General features: G+C 43.4%; 1 protein-coding gene across 1 annotated transcript in view; it reads left to right on the top strand.

Moving 5' to 3' along the window:
* The window catches only part of LOC136778485 (uncharacterized), a 39,540-nt gene that overhangs the window by 21,334 nt on the left and 394 nt on the right, over window positions 1-17,812 (top strand). The window contains exons 2-6 of the mRNA XM_066735349.1: window positions 9,188-9,790; window positions 13,366-13,537; window positions 16,915-16,976; window positions 17,138-17,270; window positions 17,356-17,467. Coding sequence (XP_066591446.1) covers window positions 9,188-9,790; window positions 13,366-13,537; window positions 16,915-16,976; window positions 17,138-17,270; window positions 17,356-17,467 — 1,082 coding nt within the window. The remainder of the gene's footprint in view (window positions 1-9,187; window positions 9,791-13,365; window positions 13,538-16,914; window positions 16,977-17,137; window positions 17,271-17,355; window positions 17,468-17,812) is intronic.

Consider the following 17,812-nt stretch of genomic DNA (forward strand, 5'->3'; position numbering starts at 1 on the left):
ATATTCACCATGCTACTCTCAAGACACACACCGGATCTAATTATACCCACTCGTTCCATTCGACCGATCAACCAACATCGCTTTCTATATACGAAGAATGGAAATTCTAAATGCTTCGAGTACCAATTTCCTCCGAGCTGCGAATTTTTCTATAGTGTTTTTAATTACACAGGTTAGACGATTATGCAGCTGTGTTATTGGTAAGAAAATTGCTGATCAAGTTTTCGAGTCACTATTGGATGTAAACAGCTTTATTGTTTTCTTCGAATCTGTGTCTATAGCGAGGAAAGTCTCAACGTTTGGCGTTTATACAGAATTTTTGTTTTGTTTTCGAGTTGGCTTCTTTCAGTCAGTCCTGCCTCAATGTTTTGATATTCTACATTAAAGAGGTCTTGTTATTTTCCTGGAAAGACTATAGCGAGAAGCGTATATAAACGTTGGAATATAAAGAGTTTTTGTTTTCGTTTTATTCTCAGTGTTTGGCTCAGCGTTTCAGCAGAATGGTTGGATATTTGTTATTAACGAGGCTTTCAGGGAGAAACTAGTTTATTTTAATCGGAGAAATCTAGGCAAGGATCCTCGAGAGGGAAACTGATGGTTTCGGGTTGAACGCGTGCTTCGTATCGAGGATAAAAGCTAGAGCTCCCCCATCGAGACTGGAATATCGAAAAAGATACGTCGCTATCGATAGACCGGCGTACTCTATCTGTGACATAGATCGCCACTCATCCAAGATCCTCTCGAAAAACTCACTCGGGCCTTTTTTTATTCGACGCTGCTGCATCCCCGCGGGCGGCGGCGGGCCACCTTGGCGGACCTCCGACCTGGATCCCATCCCCCACGTGTGTGTGCGCAACCCTTTCCAATCTCGATGGATTACGCACGTGCACGCGCCACGCGATACCCCCTATCTGAAAACCACCCCGGAAACTCCACTATAAACCGATTACATCACACCATTGATCAACCGAAAAATCGCACCTACTTCGCACAGTTTCGATCATTACTCGATCTCACTGAAAATATCACGTTTTAAAATTCTGTAATTTTTTAGGTGAAATTAGTATCATTTTTTACATATGATAAGATCTTACAATCTGTTCTTTTCCGTTTGTATAAATAAAAGCATTTTCCTGCATGAGATCTTCAAAAGGATCTGCAGAGATCCTTTTTTAAAGTCTTCTTGTTTTTATAACGACATTTCGTTAATAATTATGACAAAAAATCTTCTAATTTCTGCCTAATAATTTTTCGTTTAATATAGTTTCACTTTTGTATACTTTATGCGAGGTTTTGTATCGATGGACTTTGGGGACATTTTCTTGTAGTGCTTGCATAAATAAATGGATTTTCCTACGGGATCTTCGGAGAGGTCTGCGCAGTCCATTTCCTGGAATCTTCGTACGTACTCGGTGCACCTGGCGGAACCGGCATACGTCCTTCTGTTTGCTTTACGAAAATCTGTCTAAAATCTGGGGGTGCGTATATTTGCCCCTACCCTTGACAACAGGCGGCGTGTGTCGCGCGCGTTAGTCCTTCATCCCTGAGGAAACATAATTCAGTAGTTTTGAAAGGTCGTTTCCAAAAATTTATTTCTCATGAATATCACTCCCACTCTTTCTCTCATTTCCATTCATAAATAATTTAAAAAAATATATGTATGTTAACGAACACGTGTGAATTAATTTGACCATACTCTTGCATTAAAATTTAATATCAAAAAAATGTACAGTTTCATTGTTCAAAAGACTTTGTCAAGAATTCTTGAATAAACATGTGTGATCTAATTTAATCACAAAGCCATTAATACATCTTACGAAAGAACCAAAATTCAATAATTTAACATTTTTACTTAAAAAATCCACCACAGCTTTTATCTCCCGTGAAATTCTTGAGTAAAACACGCGTGAGTTAATTTAATGGAGCAGCGAGAGCTGGCGAACTGGACGATTTCACGCATTTCGAGCAGGCCTGGAGACTTAGGGTGGGGGAGGGGGGGGGGGGGGGAAGAGGACGCGTGCTGTGAGTATTTCCATAATCCTCGGGGTGCTGGCGGTCGGGAAAAGTGGGAAGATGGGGGATATAGATGGAAAACGAGATAAAGAGAGTTAGAGAGGGTGTGTGTGCACATGTGTGTGTGTGTGAGAGAGAGAGAGAGAGAGATTTAAGAAGCGTCGATGGTGCATAAGCGCGCACACGCCGAGGGAATACATATGCCCAGGGGCAAAAGCCCGTAGAAAAGCTGGCGAGGATCGCACATGTTCTTACGGGATCCCATTCAGACACCCGCAGCTGCCGAACACGCTGGTAGACACACGCCTTTCGGCTCCATTACCTGTTTTCGCGGCTTTATGCCCACCGCCGCCGCTCGTACGGCAAAAAGCAGCAGTGGTCTACGAGAAACGCTGCTAGGAAGGTGGGGGTGTCCTCTCAATTGGATCCCTCCCACTCCTACTCCCTCATCTATGTCACATGACCTCCCCCTAAGAATCTCATCTCTGACGCACCGCTCTCCAATCCGTATCTAACTCTCGCTTAATCTCGATGAGATCCTTCGTGGCGAGAAAACCCTACAAGATATTACATTCTCCATTGATGAAATTTTCACTTACAAATTTTATGGACAATTTTTGGGATACCAGTGGAAGGACCTAAAACGCAAGCTCGATCTTCGAATCGCTTAATTTCTCAATGAAATTATTAATATTCGAGAAAATCCTAAGGATAAATTTTTTACAAACGATCTTGAATCAAAACGCACTTTTCGATCTCGAAATCGCTGTAACTCGCTCAGTTGTGAGAAGAACATTAAATGATAACATTGATGTAATTACAAGAATCCTCTATACATATAATCATAAATATTCTCTGTCTATTATTAGTAACAATAAAAAGAAAAGAAGAATCGCGTGGATGAAAGTTGAAAATTGATCGTTTCGACGAAGAAGAAGAAGAAGAAGAAGAAGAAGCCGGTTGTTCGGCACAGGGAACGGAGTGTGAGAGGGATTCGGAAGAGCAGAGCTTCCCCTTTGCACGAAGGGTGGATTTTCCGGGGGTCTTGGACTGGTCCAGGACCAGCTGCGCGTCGTCTAAACACGGAAATTCATAAGCTCGAATATGTTATGGCGCGTTTAAAAAAACCTGGCCGGGCCTGCGCGCCTGCCGCCGCCGCCGCCGCTGATCGAGGGCCCTCCGAAGGCCGAAGAAGAAGAAGAAGGGTGCGCCGCGCGGAGGGTACGCGCTAGTACACCGCAAGCGAGCTTCGAGAGTGGGGGAAGTCGAAGAGATCGTGTCTGGGCCAGTTTCGGATCCCTCACGAGTCTCCACCCCCACACACACACACACACACACACTCGACCGCTGCTATCCCATTCTCAGCCACCACCAGCTGAAACTGGAAGAGTCTAGACGCTCCGGATGCTTCCGAGGGGTGGGGACAGGAACAGGAAACCCACCAACCAAAATGAACTCCTCGATAGACCGGGAGTCGCGTGTAAAATCTTCCACTCGCCATACCTGTCTCCTCGTCAGCGACAAAAAACTCTCCATCGACTTCTCAAAACGTAGGAAAACCTTCGGAAGTGTGTGTTCGGGGGCTAAAGTGATGAGGATGGACTGAAGGAAAAGGATTTTTTTCATTTAATTTTATCGTGCTTGTTGAAGAGAGATAGTTGGACATTTTTTGTGAAAGCTAGTGCTAAACGAGAATATCAGAGTGTAATATTATAGGTACGTATATATAGTAATTCAGCTGAAGATTTTGCGTTCGTTCATCTGGTTCCATAACCGCGTCTTCGGAGGATGTAACGTGGATCGTTTTTTATCGTCGATTAGCGAGATTCTTGTGGAAAAGTCGGCCAAGGAGCTTCGCTATTTATCGTACTGTTCTGTTTTTTTGTTCTTCTTCTTATACTCACAATGACATCCCCGTGCATCGACAATTACAAATACCTTGGAATAGACGAATTTTATTCATCGGAATATTTCGTGGCCCGTCGAAAATATGGTAATACACCTCGAAGAAAACTTTCCGGCTGCACGAAGCCTCACCTGAGAGCCTAACATTAATTCAGCAAGAGGAAAAGCTTCTGGTGCACTCGACGCCTTCCATGACCAAACGCGATCAATCAGTTTGAAAGTTTGGCCCGCCACTCTTTCCGAGCCCGTTTCATCATTCGCGCATTAATGAAGCTTATCACGAGCGTCTATCGTTAATCTGTTTGCACTGCAAATCGCACCAGTCAGCCACACCAGTCGATATTCTTTATTAGAGTGATCCTTCTATATGAATTACGTAATTATTTGTGTAAACTCTATTGATACAATTTTATAGCGAATCTTTGCGAGAAAGTATATTGGAAAATGTTAAAATATACTTGTTAAAAAGTATGCAGTAACTAATGGGAATATATTTTTAAATAAATATTTCTTCGTGACGTTTGTCCTTAATTCCAATCGACCCTTTTAGTGATACAAATCACAATAGCCTGACCCAGGAGTCGATATCCTTTGCTAGAACGACCACTACACGTTACGTAATCCACACAAAAAATGTCCATTAAAAAGCACCAAAAGTTTCATAAAAAGTATGACCAGCGTTTATCCTTAATTCGAATCGATCCTGTTTAGTGATACAAATCACAATAGTCTGAGCCAGGAGTCGATATCCTTTACTAGAGCGAGCCCTATACACATTACGTAATTCACACATATACATTTACAATAACAAAAGAACGCCCATGAAAGAGCGGCAGATAAACTTTCTTCCGCTGCTTGCATAAGCGAATTTTCCTTAAGGTGATTCATAGAGTGGAAGGAAGGCAAAGAAAAGAAAATCTATAGGAAATACCGTTATCTTCTTTCAACATTACGAAGAAAACATTCCAAGCGCCATTCTGCAAATGCTACGAGCAAATTCCACGCCTAATCCTAGAATCATTCGCGTTTTCCTACCATCGGCCCTTCTTGCCTTCGCAACTAGATCGATATGAAGAAACTTGGCCCGTTCCTTCCATCGACCCAGACCAGTAGCTTGGCTTTTTATCGCTCCTCGTGCATTTTATAGGCCAGCCGTGAATAATCCTATCTCAAATGTCGTTAATGTCACTTTTTTTTCTTATTCCAAATAACCAACTGCATTTTTCTCCACCAATCACTATATATATACATATATATATATATGTACGTTTATAAACCACTGTGCTGTAATAAACTTGGGGAGTCTTGCACGACTTTTAACGGGAGATCGGAGCACCGTTCAGAGGCCAGTGTCTCATAGGTTAATCCTATCCCAAACGTATAATTATTCTGTCTTTTTATTTTTTTTATTCCAAATAACGAAATAAAAATTTCTTGTCAGTTTATATATATATATAGATTTATAAACTACTGTGTTACATAACAAATATAAAGTGTGACTCGACTTTTAACAGAAGATCGGAAGACAGAAGCGTCTGACAGGTTAGCCAAGATTAACCTTATCTCACAAACGTACTTATTCCCAGTTGTTTCCCACTCCACAAATAACAAACTAGCAATTTTCTCTTCGATTAATCGCTATATATATACCTTTGTAAGCTACCGTACTGCAATAAACATAGTCTCACAGAAGTTTTAACGGGAGATCAGAAGCACCGCTCGGAGACAAAGTGTCTCGGGCCACGAAGTGTGAATTGAGCTTAATGTACGGAAACCTAGAAAGAAAAAGAGAGAGAGAGAGAAAGGAGAGAAAGACGTAAACGGAAGTTACGCTAAAGAGCGCGCAATTAGAAAATAACCTAAATTCGAGACAAACTCGCAATTCGAGTTAAGAGGATCGCGAAGGCGAGGAATATACAGCGCGCAAGAAGAGGAACGAGCGTTTAACTCTTCTTGGCGAGGGAAATGGACAATTATTGAGAAGGGACACGTGGGTTGTGCTTTATACCGGCTGCCAACTCGCTGTCTTCTGCTCTCCGACACTCTCGATCTCCTCTCTCTCTCTCGCTCTCTCACCTACTTGCGCATTCCTTCTTCACTCTGTACTCCCACTTATTCCCACCCTATATAAACACACTCCGCTCAATTCGTCCGCTCATTTTATTCCTTTATTCGCTGCGCCGTTGCGTCGTTTCTCAAATCTGACGTAACTAGACTACGCGTGTATATGTATATATATATATATATATATATAAACAAGCAGCTAATAACTGTAATAACACAAAACAAAGAACACTCGGCAGAAATTTTGTTTATATCGCTCGCTCGATTGAAACATGTGTCAGTGTCGTATTTTTTAGTGTTTAATTTAGCTCACCGGCTGCCAAGTTCTTGCTTGTCTGCCTTCTGCTGCTATGTCACCTACTTACGCACTCTTTTCTCTCTCTCTCTCTCTCTCTCTCTCTCTCTCTCTCTCTCTCTCTCGCTCCTTTACCCCCCCCCCCCCCCGGCCCCTCGATTCTCATGCGGCACTTTCGTCCTTCGTCTCGGCAACGCTTCGCGAGCTAAAAGGCTTCGAGAGCACCTAACGAGTACGCATGCACTCAGAAACAGACTTTTGTGTCCCCGAGCCTCACTCTCTCTCTCTCTCTCTCTCTCTCTGTGAATAGATTTCCCACACTCTTGCACTCGCCTTGAAAAAGCGCGTCAATCAACAAAATACTTTATTGGATCTGCTTTATATTCAAAAGAACAGCAACGAGTTGAAGGGAACTCTAATTTTTATATCTGTAGCTTTTGTTCGCTGTTTAGTGGGAATCGTTCACCGATGATTCAGAAGTGACGGTAATTAATTCGTATGTGCTTAAATTTACCCCCCCCCCCCCCTTTTTTATATCGACCTATTTCTCATAATCACCCTGAAAAAGACAATAATCAGAATACTCGATTTCCAATCTCTTTTATAAAAAAATTCTGGTTAAACGAAATCAAAATTCTGATGCGTCTACATTTTATTCGTTCATCGTTCGATGCAATTCATCATCCGGTTCACTGATAATTCCAAAGTAATTCTGTACAGTCGAGTCATCAGCGAGCAAAAATCGATAAGCAATAATGATCGGGTGATTCGTCGGTCGAGCGTTAATAAACTCGCGAAGAAATTGTCGAGAAACTTATCGTAGGGTTTTGTCGAGTTTTGAGCGATCGCGCTACGTCACGCCTGCTCTTAGCAATGCTGATGAATATATGGAAGATATACCTCCGTTTCGTAACGATGAAGAATTTACTTTTCTTCGGTAAAGATCCCAACGGGCGATGGTTGACGCAAGATAGCAATCGAGTAGTTGGTCCCAGAATTGAAACACTTGCAACTTATTGCGTCACGCGGAGAGGCGCTATGTGTCACTCGCCGGATATTCAGATAACGTATCTAGAGAGTGATGGATTATTAGGAAGGAGATGGATAGAATATCGTCGTGCGAGAAAGCTCGCAAATTGCTCTGCTTTATCATTCTTCTCTCGCGGCCAGAAATTATCATTTCATTCGATTCAGGTTTGTTTTCAATCGCAAGTGTGTTATTAGTGTTAATTAGGTTTTTTTGCGAGTGTAATTAAATGGGTTAATTATTGTGAATCGATACTAATTATATTTGCTTATCAGAAGCAAAGTTCGCGTTTAATTGATACTTTTCGAGCGAGGATTTATTTTTGAATGAAGAAGATTTTGTTCTTTAGTGAAGTCGTGATGAGTAATTATTGCGTTAATTACTGTTTAATGAATCTTGCAAGACTGTGTACATCGTTTGATGAAAAGTGAATTGTTAACAGGAAATGGTATAATATTTAGTTGTTTTTCATTAAAAATATAACTAAATAGGTTAATGTTTGAATTAATACAAATTATATTGATTTCGTTGAATTTGTTGTTTATTAAAATTAAACGAACGTTTAATTGTTGAAATTCCAGTAAAAATTGATTACCGGATCAAAAATGATTTATTCCTCATCGCAGTCGTGAATGATTTCCAAAAATCTTTAAAATCAGTGTACAAATCGTTGGATAAAAGTGAATTATTAATAGGGACAAACTTTTCTGGAAAGAATATGCCTAGTTGGTTAGAGGTATTTGGCGGTATTTCAATTGGAATGTTTGTCCAAGGGCCACTTTCAAGTGCAGGGCAAACCGATTGGTCTTGAAGACGAATAATCGTGGTGGTCGTGGCATCTGGTTCAGGGAAGAAAAATAATTTCTTTTGAGCTCAAATATTTTCAACGCAAACATGCTGTACAATGGTGCTGAGGCTAACGAGCGGAACCCCCGATATTCCTGAAAACACTCGTGTAGCCTTGTTGAAAAATTTCGAGTTCCCCTGGCGCGGCCCTCGATGATTCGGGGATCGACTCTCGCGTTTACCAAGTAGTAGTACATGTTGAAGAGTCACGATTTGAGAGGCCACTTGAGATAGAACGCGTCGGAAACGCCTGGCAGCAGGACCGGCTGTGCCAGGTAGAGGCGCCGAAATCCTCCACTACCCACACTTTCTTAGTCTCTAATGCTAAATAGCAACCCCGAGAAAAATTGTGCAAACAACGTATCTATATCATATACTAAATAAAACAAGACTAAGATTTACATAAAAGAATACAGCACTTTATTTTTACTATATATACAAGATATTTCATTTAATTCTCTTCAGATGATGGATATAAAAATTCTTTTTTTTGTCTCGTGTATATAATATATCAATTTTTGTGTAGGAAAGTCTGGACGTAATTATAAATTAATATCAGCAAGTCTGGTGACAAAAATAGATATTTCTTATATTTGCGGAAACAAACGACCTTTTATATCCACTCTATGAGTCATCTTAACTGTTCTCCTTTAAGAATATATCTTTAAGTATTGCAGAAGCATAAAAAATGTATAAATAACGTAATAGTTTAGAGGGATACATATATTATGGATATAGGAGAGTAAGGGGGATGTCTTTGCGTTTTGTATGCACTAGAAGAGGTCGTATCCGTTTTTGGAGTAGTCTTCTGTGAAAGTGGGGGGAGGGGGAGGGGGGGGGGGGGAAGCATTAGAAATTCGGTGGTGATTCAGCTGGCAAGCTGCACGAGCGAGAGTGAGAGCGTGTAGCATCAGGGGGTAGCGGCCGGTAGAGATCTGCCGGACAGCAGCAGAGATAAAGCACACGCACACATACATACACACACACACACAAATGGATGGATGGTTTTAAAAACGTGGGCGGATATTTGGTTACAGGGAGGCGACGGCACGTGCGCCGGAGTTGCTCAGGACCAGGTGAAGCTGTGGAGGAGTCGAGGCCAGTCTGCGGGGGTGACACGGTGGTCAGGGAGCTAAAACTGGAGGCGGAGGATCGTGTGGAGGTTAAAGAAGGCCAGCAGGGGCCCCAGGAAGCCCGAACGAATAGCTGCTGCGCCGATCTGGCCCATTCCAACTGCCACCTCCGCCACCCCCATCATTCGCACCATCACCCCTGTACTCCCTCCCCCTTGTCCTCCTCGTCGTCATCATCCTCCTCCTCCTCCTCCTCCTGCTGTTGCTGCTGCTGCCCCTACCCCTGCCATCCGAGGCACCAGCCACCACCACCACTACCGCGCCAGGAGGACAACCACCTCCATCATCATCTCCATCATCAGCATCTGCATCATCACCACCTCCACGAACACCTGCACCAACGCCTCCACGAAGGACTCCAGGATGACCGGCCCATCGAGAGACCCAGGATCCACCCCATACTCAGGAGACCCGAAAACGTCACTGCCACCTCCTCCAAAGGATGCCGGATACCACCGTACCTCGCCACCCTTCTCATTTTGTCCTACACCCTCTTCGGTATCGCAGGTTAGTCGTTTTCTATCCTACAAAAATATTTCAATGTCTCCCTTTATCCCACCCCCCCCCCCCCTATTATTCCACTGTTATCGCACACCTCTTAATTATTTATGCACGCGCGCGCGCGCCCCATTTGCATCGTCCACGCGACTAAAACCTGTACAGACGGATGGATTGTTTTTTTTTTTGTTGATCTTTCTCTTTGGCGAACGCCGTGTCACATGGACAGCGACCGTTGCTCGTAACGATCGCGCATCGAAAACGTGATAATCGACGTGAGAAATTGCAGACTCGGGCAAGAAGAAGGATTATCGTGACCTAACTGGAGCAGAAGAAAAGGAACCGAGGCAAATAACAGGAATCTCCTCGAAAATTGGCTACATTGTGCAAGAAATTCGCTGTTCTGGCGAGCGCACGCGACAACCTTGGTGCAATCAGAGATGAAAAGTGCTAGTTTGCCGAGAAACGGTCGTCCGCAGCTACGAATTCGACAAATTTCGAGCCGATGGGCGTCTTTCGAATCGTCGCTTTTTTTCCTTCAGATTTTCGACAGCGCCAGCAGTTACGCCAATGAAAACAGGATGCGTGGTGTCCAATGCTGTTCGTTATTATTTTCTGCTTTTTTCTTGCCAAATGTGCAGGGTAATTGGACGAGATAAATAGGTTCCTTGCTGTGCGTACCAACAATTTTTTCGCAGTCTCTAATAGTAGCAACAGTTGCGGGCAAAAAACAGGATGCGGGGTGTCCAGTGCTTCTTATTATTTTGCAAAATTTCTTGCCAAAAGCACGCGGTAATTGGACGCGATCGCTTGCAAATAAATAGGTGTGCTCGCGTTCTAACCGTGCCAACGATTTAACGTTCCGAATCGACGGTTTTAGTTTTCTGTCTTTTTCTTTTGTTTACTTTCCAAACGTAGCAGCCGTTGCGCGAGAGAAAAACGGGACGACGCATGGCGTCCGACGCTTGTTATTATTTTCCATTGGCTTCTTTTGCCAACGCCCATGGTAATCGAAAGTAATCGGCAGGGAATAAGCTACGTGTGTATAATCCATGTGGATCATCGCAATGTGGTTCTTCGTGTTATGGTTTAGTTGTCGGCGCGCGCGAGTCTTCGGGCCACGAAAGTCTCACAACAATCGAGTTGTAAACACTATAATCCCAACGCGGACTTGCCAAACCGTGCAATCGCTTAACCAAGCGGCTACAATTCGTACGCTCCACTAGCTATTCCCATATGTCTAGTTCGACCAAATTTCCTTCTTCTTTCAGTCGGAAAGCCAATACACTGGGGGAAAAATTAAGTTCCACTGCAGGATCGTTAAATTCCCTGCAACTTTTTCGTAATAATCTAAGGAATTTAACGATCAATTTTCCAAAAACCAAAATTTCTTTTCTAAAGTATTTTATCACTACCAACCATTCTTAAATATCTAATCCGACGAAATTTGCTTCTTCGAGTCACACGAACTAGTCCCACTAAAATCTAAAATCCTCCGCAGTATTTACAACTTTTACCAAGAAAATCAAGTATCGATTCGAATCGTTCCAAGAACAAACATTTCCGTCCAACTTCGACTTTTTCAACTCTTTTTTTGTTAGTAAACAAACCCGAAGAGATTTGCTTCCGAGGAAGCAGTACAATACCTTCGCAGTCTCCGTTAATTGAATCGGACGATTTGCGTGGAAGAGAAGCAGCAGCAGCGCGTAGTGTTGTTCTTTGTCAGATCGAACGAGCCATTTCCGGTACGGCGTGTTTCATTCAGTAGCCGTTCCATTGATGGGACTCGGACGGCGACGGTTTGTTTCCGAAAACTCGGAGTGCTTTAAAGCTGGTCCTGATCGGACGTTATTTGCTTGGTTCGAGTAAATAAAAGGGGAAATAGGATGAAGAGTGGAGGGGGGGGGGGGGGCTACGGCACGCGCCAGTCGGGACACGAGAACCGGTGCTGCCACGATTTTACTCGACAAACGCATCGCGCGATATCCGTAGCGGGTTTTTTGCTTGTTTTTTTTTACACGAAAAAGATGAAGAGGGGGGGGGGGGGGGATAAGCACGCGTGCAACGCGCACAGAACGAGCGTTTGTTCCGAAAATTTCGTAGTCGAGGAGGCGAGTACACATTGTGAGGGGGTGATTTTCACGAGTAACGCGGGCTTTTTTTTTTCGGGCCACGCACGGCAGATTGTAAAATTTCAACAGGTGACAGATAGCAGCCTCAGAGCAGATGCAGCCTGCAGCGGTTCAGCTCTGTAAGGAATCGACCCGCCCTCTCATCCCCTACGTCCCCCTCCCCCCTCCGCCCCCGAGAATATAGCACGAGTGGCCCGACAACGCGTGCACTCACGCACGCACCAACACTGTTAAGCGGGGGACAAGCTGGCACGTGTGCGAGTGCAAACACGCCGAGCGAGAGAGAGGGGAAGAGGATACGAGGCCCTGATGAGAGGGAAGCAGCCTGTGGAGGGACCAGGATCCGTTTGTGGGGAACCGACAACGTTCAGACAGGAAACGATACGGAGGAAAAGATACTGAGAGAGAGAGAGAGAGAGAGAGAGAGGAATTTCAAAGATTGATTCTACTCGGCTTGTTTATTAAAAAGAGAGGCTGGGCTGAGAGGAGGGGAAGGGGATGGTAAAGGGGAAAACTGAATTTCTTGCAGAGGGATGAAAATTTTTAAGCTACGATATATGTTTTATGAACAAGGTAGAGGGGCGCAATTTACAGAGATGATACCAAAGAATGCGTCAAGCAGGGATGAAAATTACAACGAGATAATAAAAAGACTTATAACTGTTTATTATAGAGGGCGAGTACCTTTGGAATGAAAGGTTCCGTTATAAGAAATCTAAAGAAGAGCGAAGAAACTAACTGTGAATGTCAAGGGAAGATCATAACGATGCATAGATATAGACATGTAAAATTTTATATTGCACAATCAACGTAGAAACGAATGTGTATGTTTAACCAGTGAACATTACCAATGATCAAAAATTAGAAATGGTAGCAAAAATATGAGAAGCAAATATAATTACGTGTGACGTGAATATATAGAATTCGGCAGGGTGATATTAAACGGGAAAGGAAGAGGGCGAAATGCGAAGGTAGGGTTAACAATGAGGTGAGAGGGAGGAGGAGGAGGAAGAGGTCGAAGGCGAAGAAGGAGAAAGGTGGGCACGAGCACTCCTGTGGAGTTTAGAATAGCAAGGACCATTGTGCCTGGCAAAGCTAGGAGCCGTCGAAATTTCAAAAGCACCCATTCGACAATTCACCTCCCCACCGTCTCGTGCCAATAATGGGATAAACGACCCTCTCGTCCATTAGTCGTTACACAACTCAATCGGAACCGACCTCGCCGTTAAATTTCCTACCCTCTCGCACAAACTACTTGCCACGCATCTTCGTATGATTCCTCTAATCTCCTCTCTATGAAAACACGTGCATCCCCCCCCCTTATTCATAAATAATTCCATATTCATCACGTCTTGTTACTTCATAATTTATATATATATATATTTAATAAATTTAATTCTCTGTTTTTTTTCTCTCTTAAATAAAAAACTATAATACGCTATATATTTTCAGATGCCTGCTCGTCGCGATCGACGCCAAAGCCACGACCGCCGACGCCGACACCTCGACCCAATATCACATTCCACATGTACACGTGTCCTCCGGATTATGCGGAGTGGTACTGCCTGAACGGCGCCACGTGTTTTACTGTGAAAATCGTCGATTCCCTCCTCTACAACTGTTTGTAAGTACGAATTAAGCAAAAGTCATGCAAGAATTCCAACGTTCGAATTGACGTGAAAGCATTCTCAGTACAATCGACGATTAACCTACGAATCTAGCGAGTTATTCATTGAAGAAATGTTTTTTTTGCAATAGTGTATTTTAATGAGCTTTATTTAGGAATAGGGGGAGGGGGGATTAAATGATAAATTTGCTTAATTGCACTTGATTGCTTAGGATAAAAATGCGATTGGTGTAAAAAGGAAATGGAGTGGAGTGAATTACAGAGAGAGAGAGAGAGAGAGAGAGAGAGAGAGAGAGAGAGAGAGAGAGAGAGGAAAAAAGGTAGAAAGGTGGGAGAGGGCGCGGTAGTCTCTGTCGAAGCGAGACGAAAAATGCTGGCGCGTCCTCCGGGCTAAGCCGAGAGATCGCGGTCGACAAAGCAAACACCGTGGGAAATGGGAAGCCTGAACGAACACGACCTCTCTCTCTCTCTCTCTCTCTCTCTCTCTTATTTCTATTGCTCTCTCCTCTCCCTGTTAAAACTCGATATTCAAGTGCACGCTCCTGCACTCTCGATGCCAACTCCCAACAACTACCTCGAGGAAAAACCCTCGCTTGACAATCCAACACTTTTCACTTTTTCGCATTTTCCCATGAACTTTACGTGACGATCACAAAAAGCCCGCACGAAACTCTCGAGAGTTCCACACCACCCAGTGCTCCGTGTCTCTTCCATTCTCGACTTCTTCATTTACCCAATGTCAAGCAAGGACACTTTGCGTTTTGCATTTTTTTCCCTTGCTTTTGCTCAAAAACACTTTGCCTTCTTATTCACACTATTTATCCCTTTCTCTCTCTCTCTCTCTCTCTCTACCTCTCGGTGACACTGCAACGCCGAGGAACGAAAAACAGGAAGAATAATAAAAATAGCGGAGCGTGAAGCTTCGGTGAAGTTGCGAGAAGCGAGCGAGCGACAATTCTCTCGATACAGTTTGGCCTGGAGTGTACGTGACGATGACAATACACGCGGAGTCTCTCCGGTGCTTTTCGTCTTGGGCGGTGCCGATTACCATTTCCTAGCGTGAAAACGACCGTAACAATATCGATCTACACTTGTTCCTCGCCAGGCCTCGCAATATTCTTCCCAAAGCATCGGAAATTAGTCAAGCTTCCCACTAATCCAAATCTGCTTACCTGCCAACGCGTCTATCTTTTTCTCTCCGTCCGTCGTTGGTCTGCCGGAACGCGTCGCGTGCGAAATCCGTAAACTTGGGACTAAACTGGACTCTCGTTACGATGCCATTGCGAGCTCTTCAGCTTCGATCGCGTGCAATGATTGACAACAATTTGGTGGGTCAGCCCGGAGAAAAAAAATGCGTTCTCTGTACGCGCGCACGCATACACACATATATACACGTACGTAATAAAACGCGTTAACAGCCGGAGGTCCTTGGTGGATGCTCGAAACGTCGGCAGACGTCCAAGGTCAAAGGTGACGCGAGCAAATGTTTTACAGCGAAATAAGCTTCACACGCGAGTCTAGTTTGGACTGGTTTAGTTTTTTGAAAGTGACCGATGGCCCTTCGGACAAAGAAGGGGGGAGGGGAAGGTGCTTCTGAATCGGTTCTGTCGCGCATCACGGAAGCGTTGAAACATCGCGGTCTGCTTTAATTTTTCGATATATATATATATATATATATATTTATTAATAGTGGAAATTGATAAAACTGTCTTGTCAAATATATAGAGCAACTCTATATGTATATTTGAAAATTCCGTAGAAAATTTTTCCACAAGTGGAACACTTGGAACCTTTGGAATTTTCACTCTTCGTGTTTATATATGTAACAAACGACGCCTCATACGGATAGAAGGAGGGGGGGGGATGTGAATCGGTGCTACCGCGGATCACGAAAGCGCCGAACAATTGCGATCGTCCTCGGCAAAAAGGTCAAAAGGAAACCCGCGGGGCCATTCGTTTCCCGCCGCGGCTAATCCTCCACAAAGTTCACCCGACACGTACGCTCAAATTCCTGCGGGAGTCCCGTCGAGATCCTTCCAGGATCAATCCCGGCGATCCTTTCTACCCGGATCCTCACAAATGTCCCGCGATCTAACTTCAAACGAATCAGTCCATACTTTGCCCTTTCACGACCTTTTTTTAATCCCGTAAAACTTGTCGTGGAAACACATCAATTACCCACCCCCCCCCCCCCCCCCCGTCCTTTTGTCAGCTTTCCAAATACTCGAATCACCTTGAAGACACAAAAGCTTCGCTACTGTTTCACTCTCTAAGTAGCCGAAAATTGTTGACGCTAAACAATGATATAAAAGCGTTTAAAGGAGTCGTTCTTCTTTTGACTCTAAAAGTTTTTCTATTTTTCCTGTAGTACAATCGTCTCTTCTTTTGTAAACTTTATTTTTTATACATATTTAAATAATTGTTAGAGGCATTCGTCAAGTTGATTTCCATGAATTATATAAATTTCGTTGGCGAGACCATTCCTGGCAAATTTACCGCTTTGAAGTAACGAGAGCGCAGAAAAGAGAAATGTAGCAAACACCTTACACGCTCCACGAGTGCCTTCACTCATCACCCAAAGACTTTTTCTTCTCCTCTCGCGCGGCCGGAAGTCCCGCTTCCCCCACGATCAGTCCAGATTTCATTTCGATCCTTATCAGAGTCTACCAGACATTTTCGAAAATCCTAAAAGAATTTCTCTTCTTTGCGTTTATTTGGTTCTTTATCCACTGCTCCCAACGCTTTTTCAATCGAACATCCGTTTTTTTATGTTTACTATCGAATACCAGCTCTTGGAGCGGTCTAATTAATGTTAAAATAATGTAGCAATTTTCCGTGTACGGATGAAAGAATTTTTGACTGTAACACGTTTAACATTACCTGTGTAATCATTCAAGCAGGCATATTCGCAAGCTCGTGCTTATTTTCCATACTCTCCTCTCTCGCTCTGGCGCAACACAGCTCTTCTACGAGAAACTGTTACGTCAGTGATAGTGGCAAACTGCTGCAACTCTTCTAACGGTAACATTTTCTGCGTCTGAACGGGGCATGGCTCGGCCAGCTTCAATCGCAACCAACCAAATGATGATATATGATTAGAAGAGAACTGCTTCCTTTCCCACGTGTACAGATTAGAATAATAAATGTCGCGCAAATTATCATTTTGCAAACTTGTACCAGGAATCTGCCATTTCAACGCTTCGCATACACACGTATAACGCTATGCAAGGCACGTGTGAATGAATTCCTTGAAACTATTGAGATCCGAGAATGCGCCATTTCACGCGTTCTTCACTCCTATTTATGTGTATAAATACTCTTGGACACGCTTCAGTTGAATCAATATACCATTAAACACTCGTTTCTTATTACAGATGCGCCAATGGCTACATAGGGCAGAGATGCGAATTTAAGGATTTGGATGGTTCCTATTTACGTGAGTATTTCATTCACAAATTTGCATTTGGTACACTGCATATCCAAAAGTCTTGTTTCAAACCTAATACTCGTAATATAAATTTTGTTAATGCAGTGTATATAAAGAGTTTTGTCTCTTTCGCAGTGGATTTTATTAACAAGAATTTTCGTCTTCTTCAGCTTCCAGGCAACGCGTTATGCTGGAGACAGCGAGTATAGCCGGAGGTGCGACGATAGCAGTATTCCTCGTGGTTATTATTTGCATAGCGGCTTACATTCATTGTAAACGAAAGCAGAAAGAACTACGCACGAGGTAATTAAATAGAGAAGGCTTGCTCGATTCTATCGTATGATCCGTCTGAGGAGAGCCTCTATCTCACTCTGTATTTCCTTTATAGCAGTAACTGCGTCGACACGGTGGATGGACCTGGCCGAGATCCGGAGCTGAGGCCGTTTAGCAACCACAGCCGCTCCCTTATGATCTTCATGGCCAAGAATCCAAACAGTTCGGTAAGAGCTCGGTAGGAAAGTGCAACGATTCATCTTAATCTTGCCAGAGCCATCTCGAAGCTGCCCTTGAAATACTCCTGCTTTATCGATAATTTCAAATTGTTTCGCTCGTTTAACATTCATAGACTGGCAAATTAATTGGATTAGCATTTTATCAGGTTGCAAATGAACAGGAAGTAGAGCACAAATGCTTCTGGAAACTATACCAAGAGGGATCCCTGTTTCCCGGTGGTTTATCCATGCAAAGGGGTTTTTTTTCCGAGATTGGCAAGGATTGGTTGAATCGTTTGCAAGAATTAGAAGGGTGTGCTTCGTTTGGATAATAATGTATTTTCTTTATTGCAG

This window comes from Prorops nasuta, unplaced genomic scaffold (assembly GCF_024137725.1).
Source record: "Prorops nasuta isolate Cenicafe-Biocafe unplaced genomic scaffold, Cenicafe_Pnas_1.2 PNAS00002, whole genome shotgun sequence".
Lineage (NCBI taxonomy): Eukaryota > Metazoa > Arthropoda > Insecta > Hymenoptera > Bethylidae > Prorops > Prorops nasuta.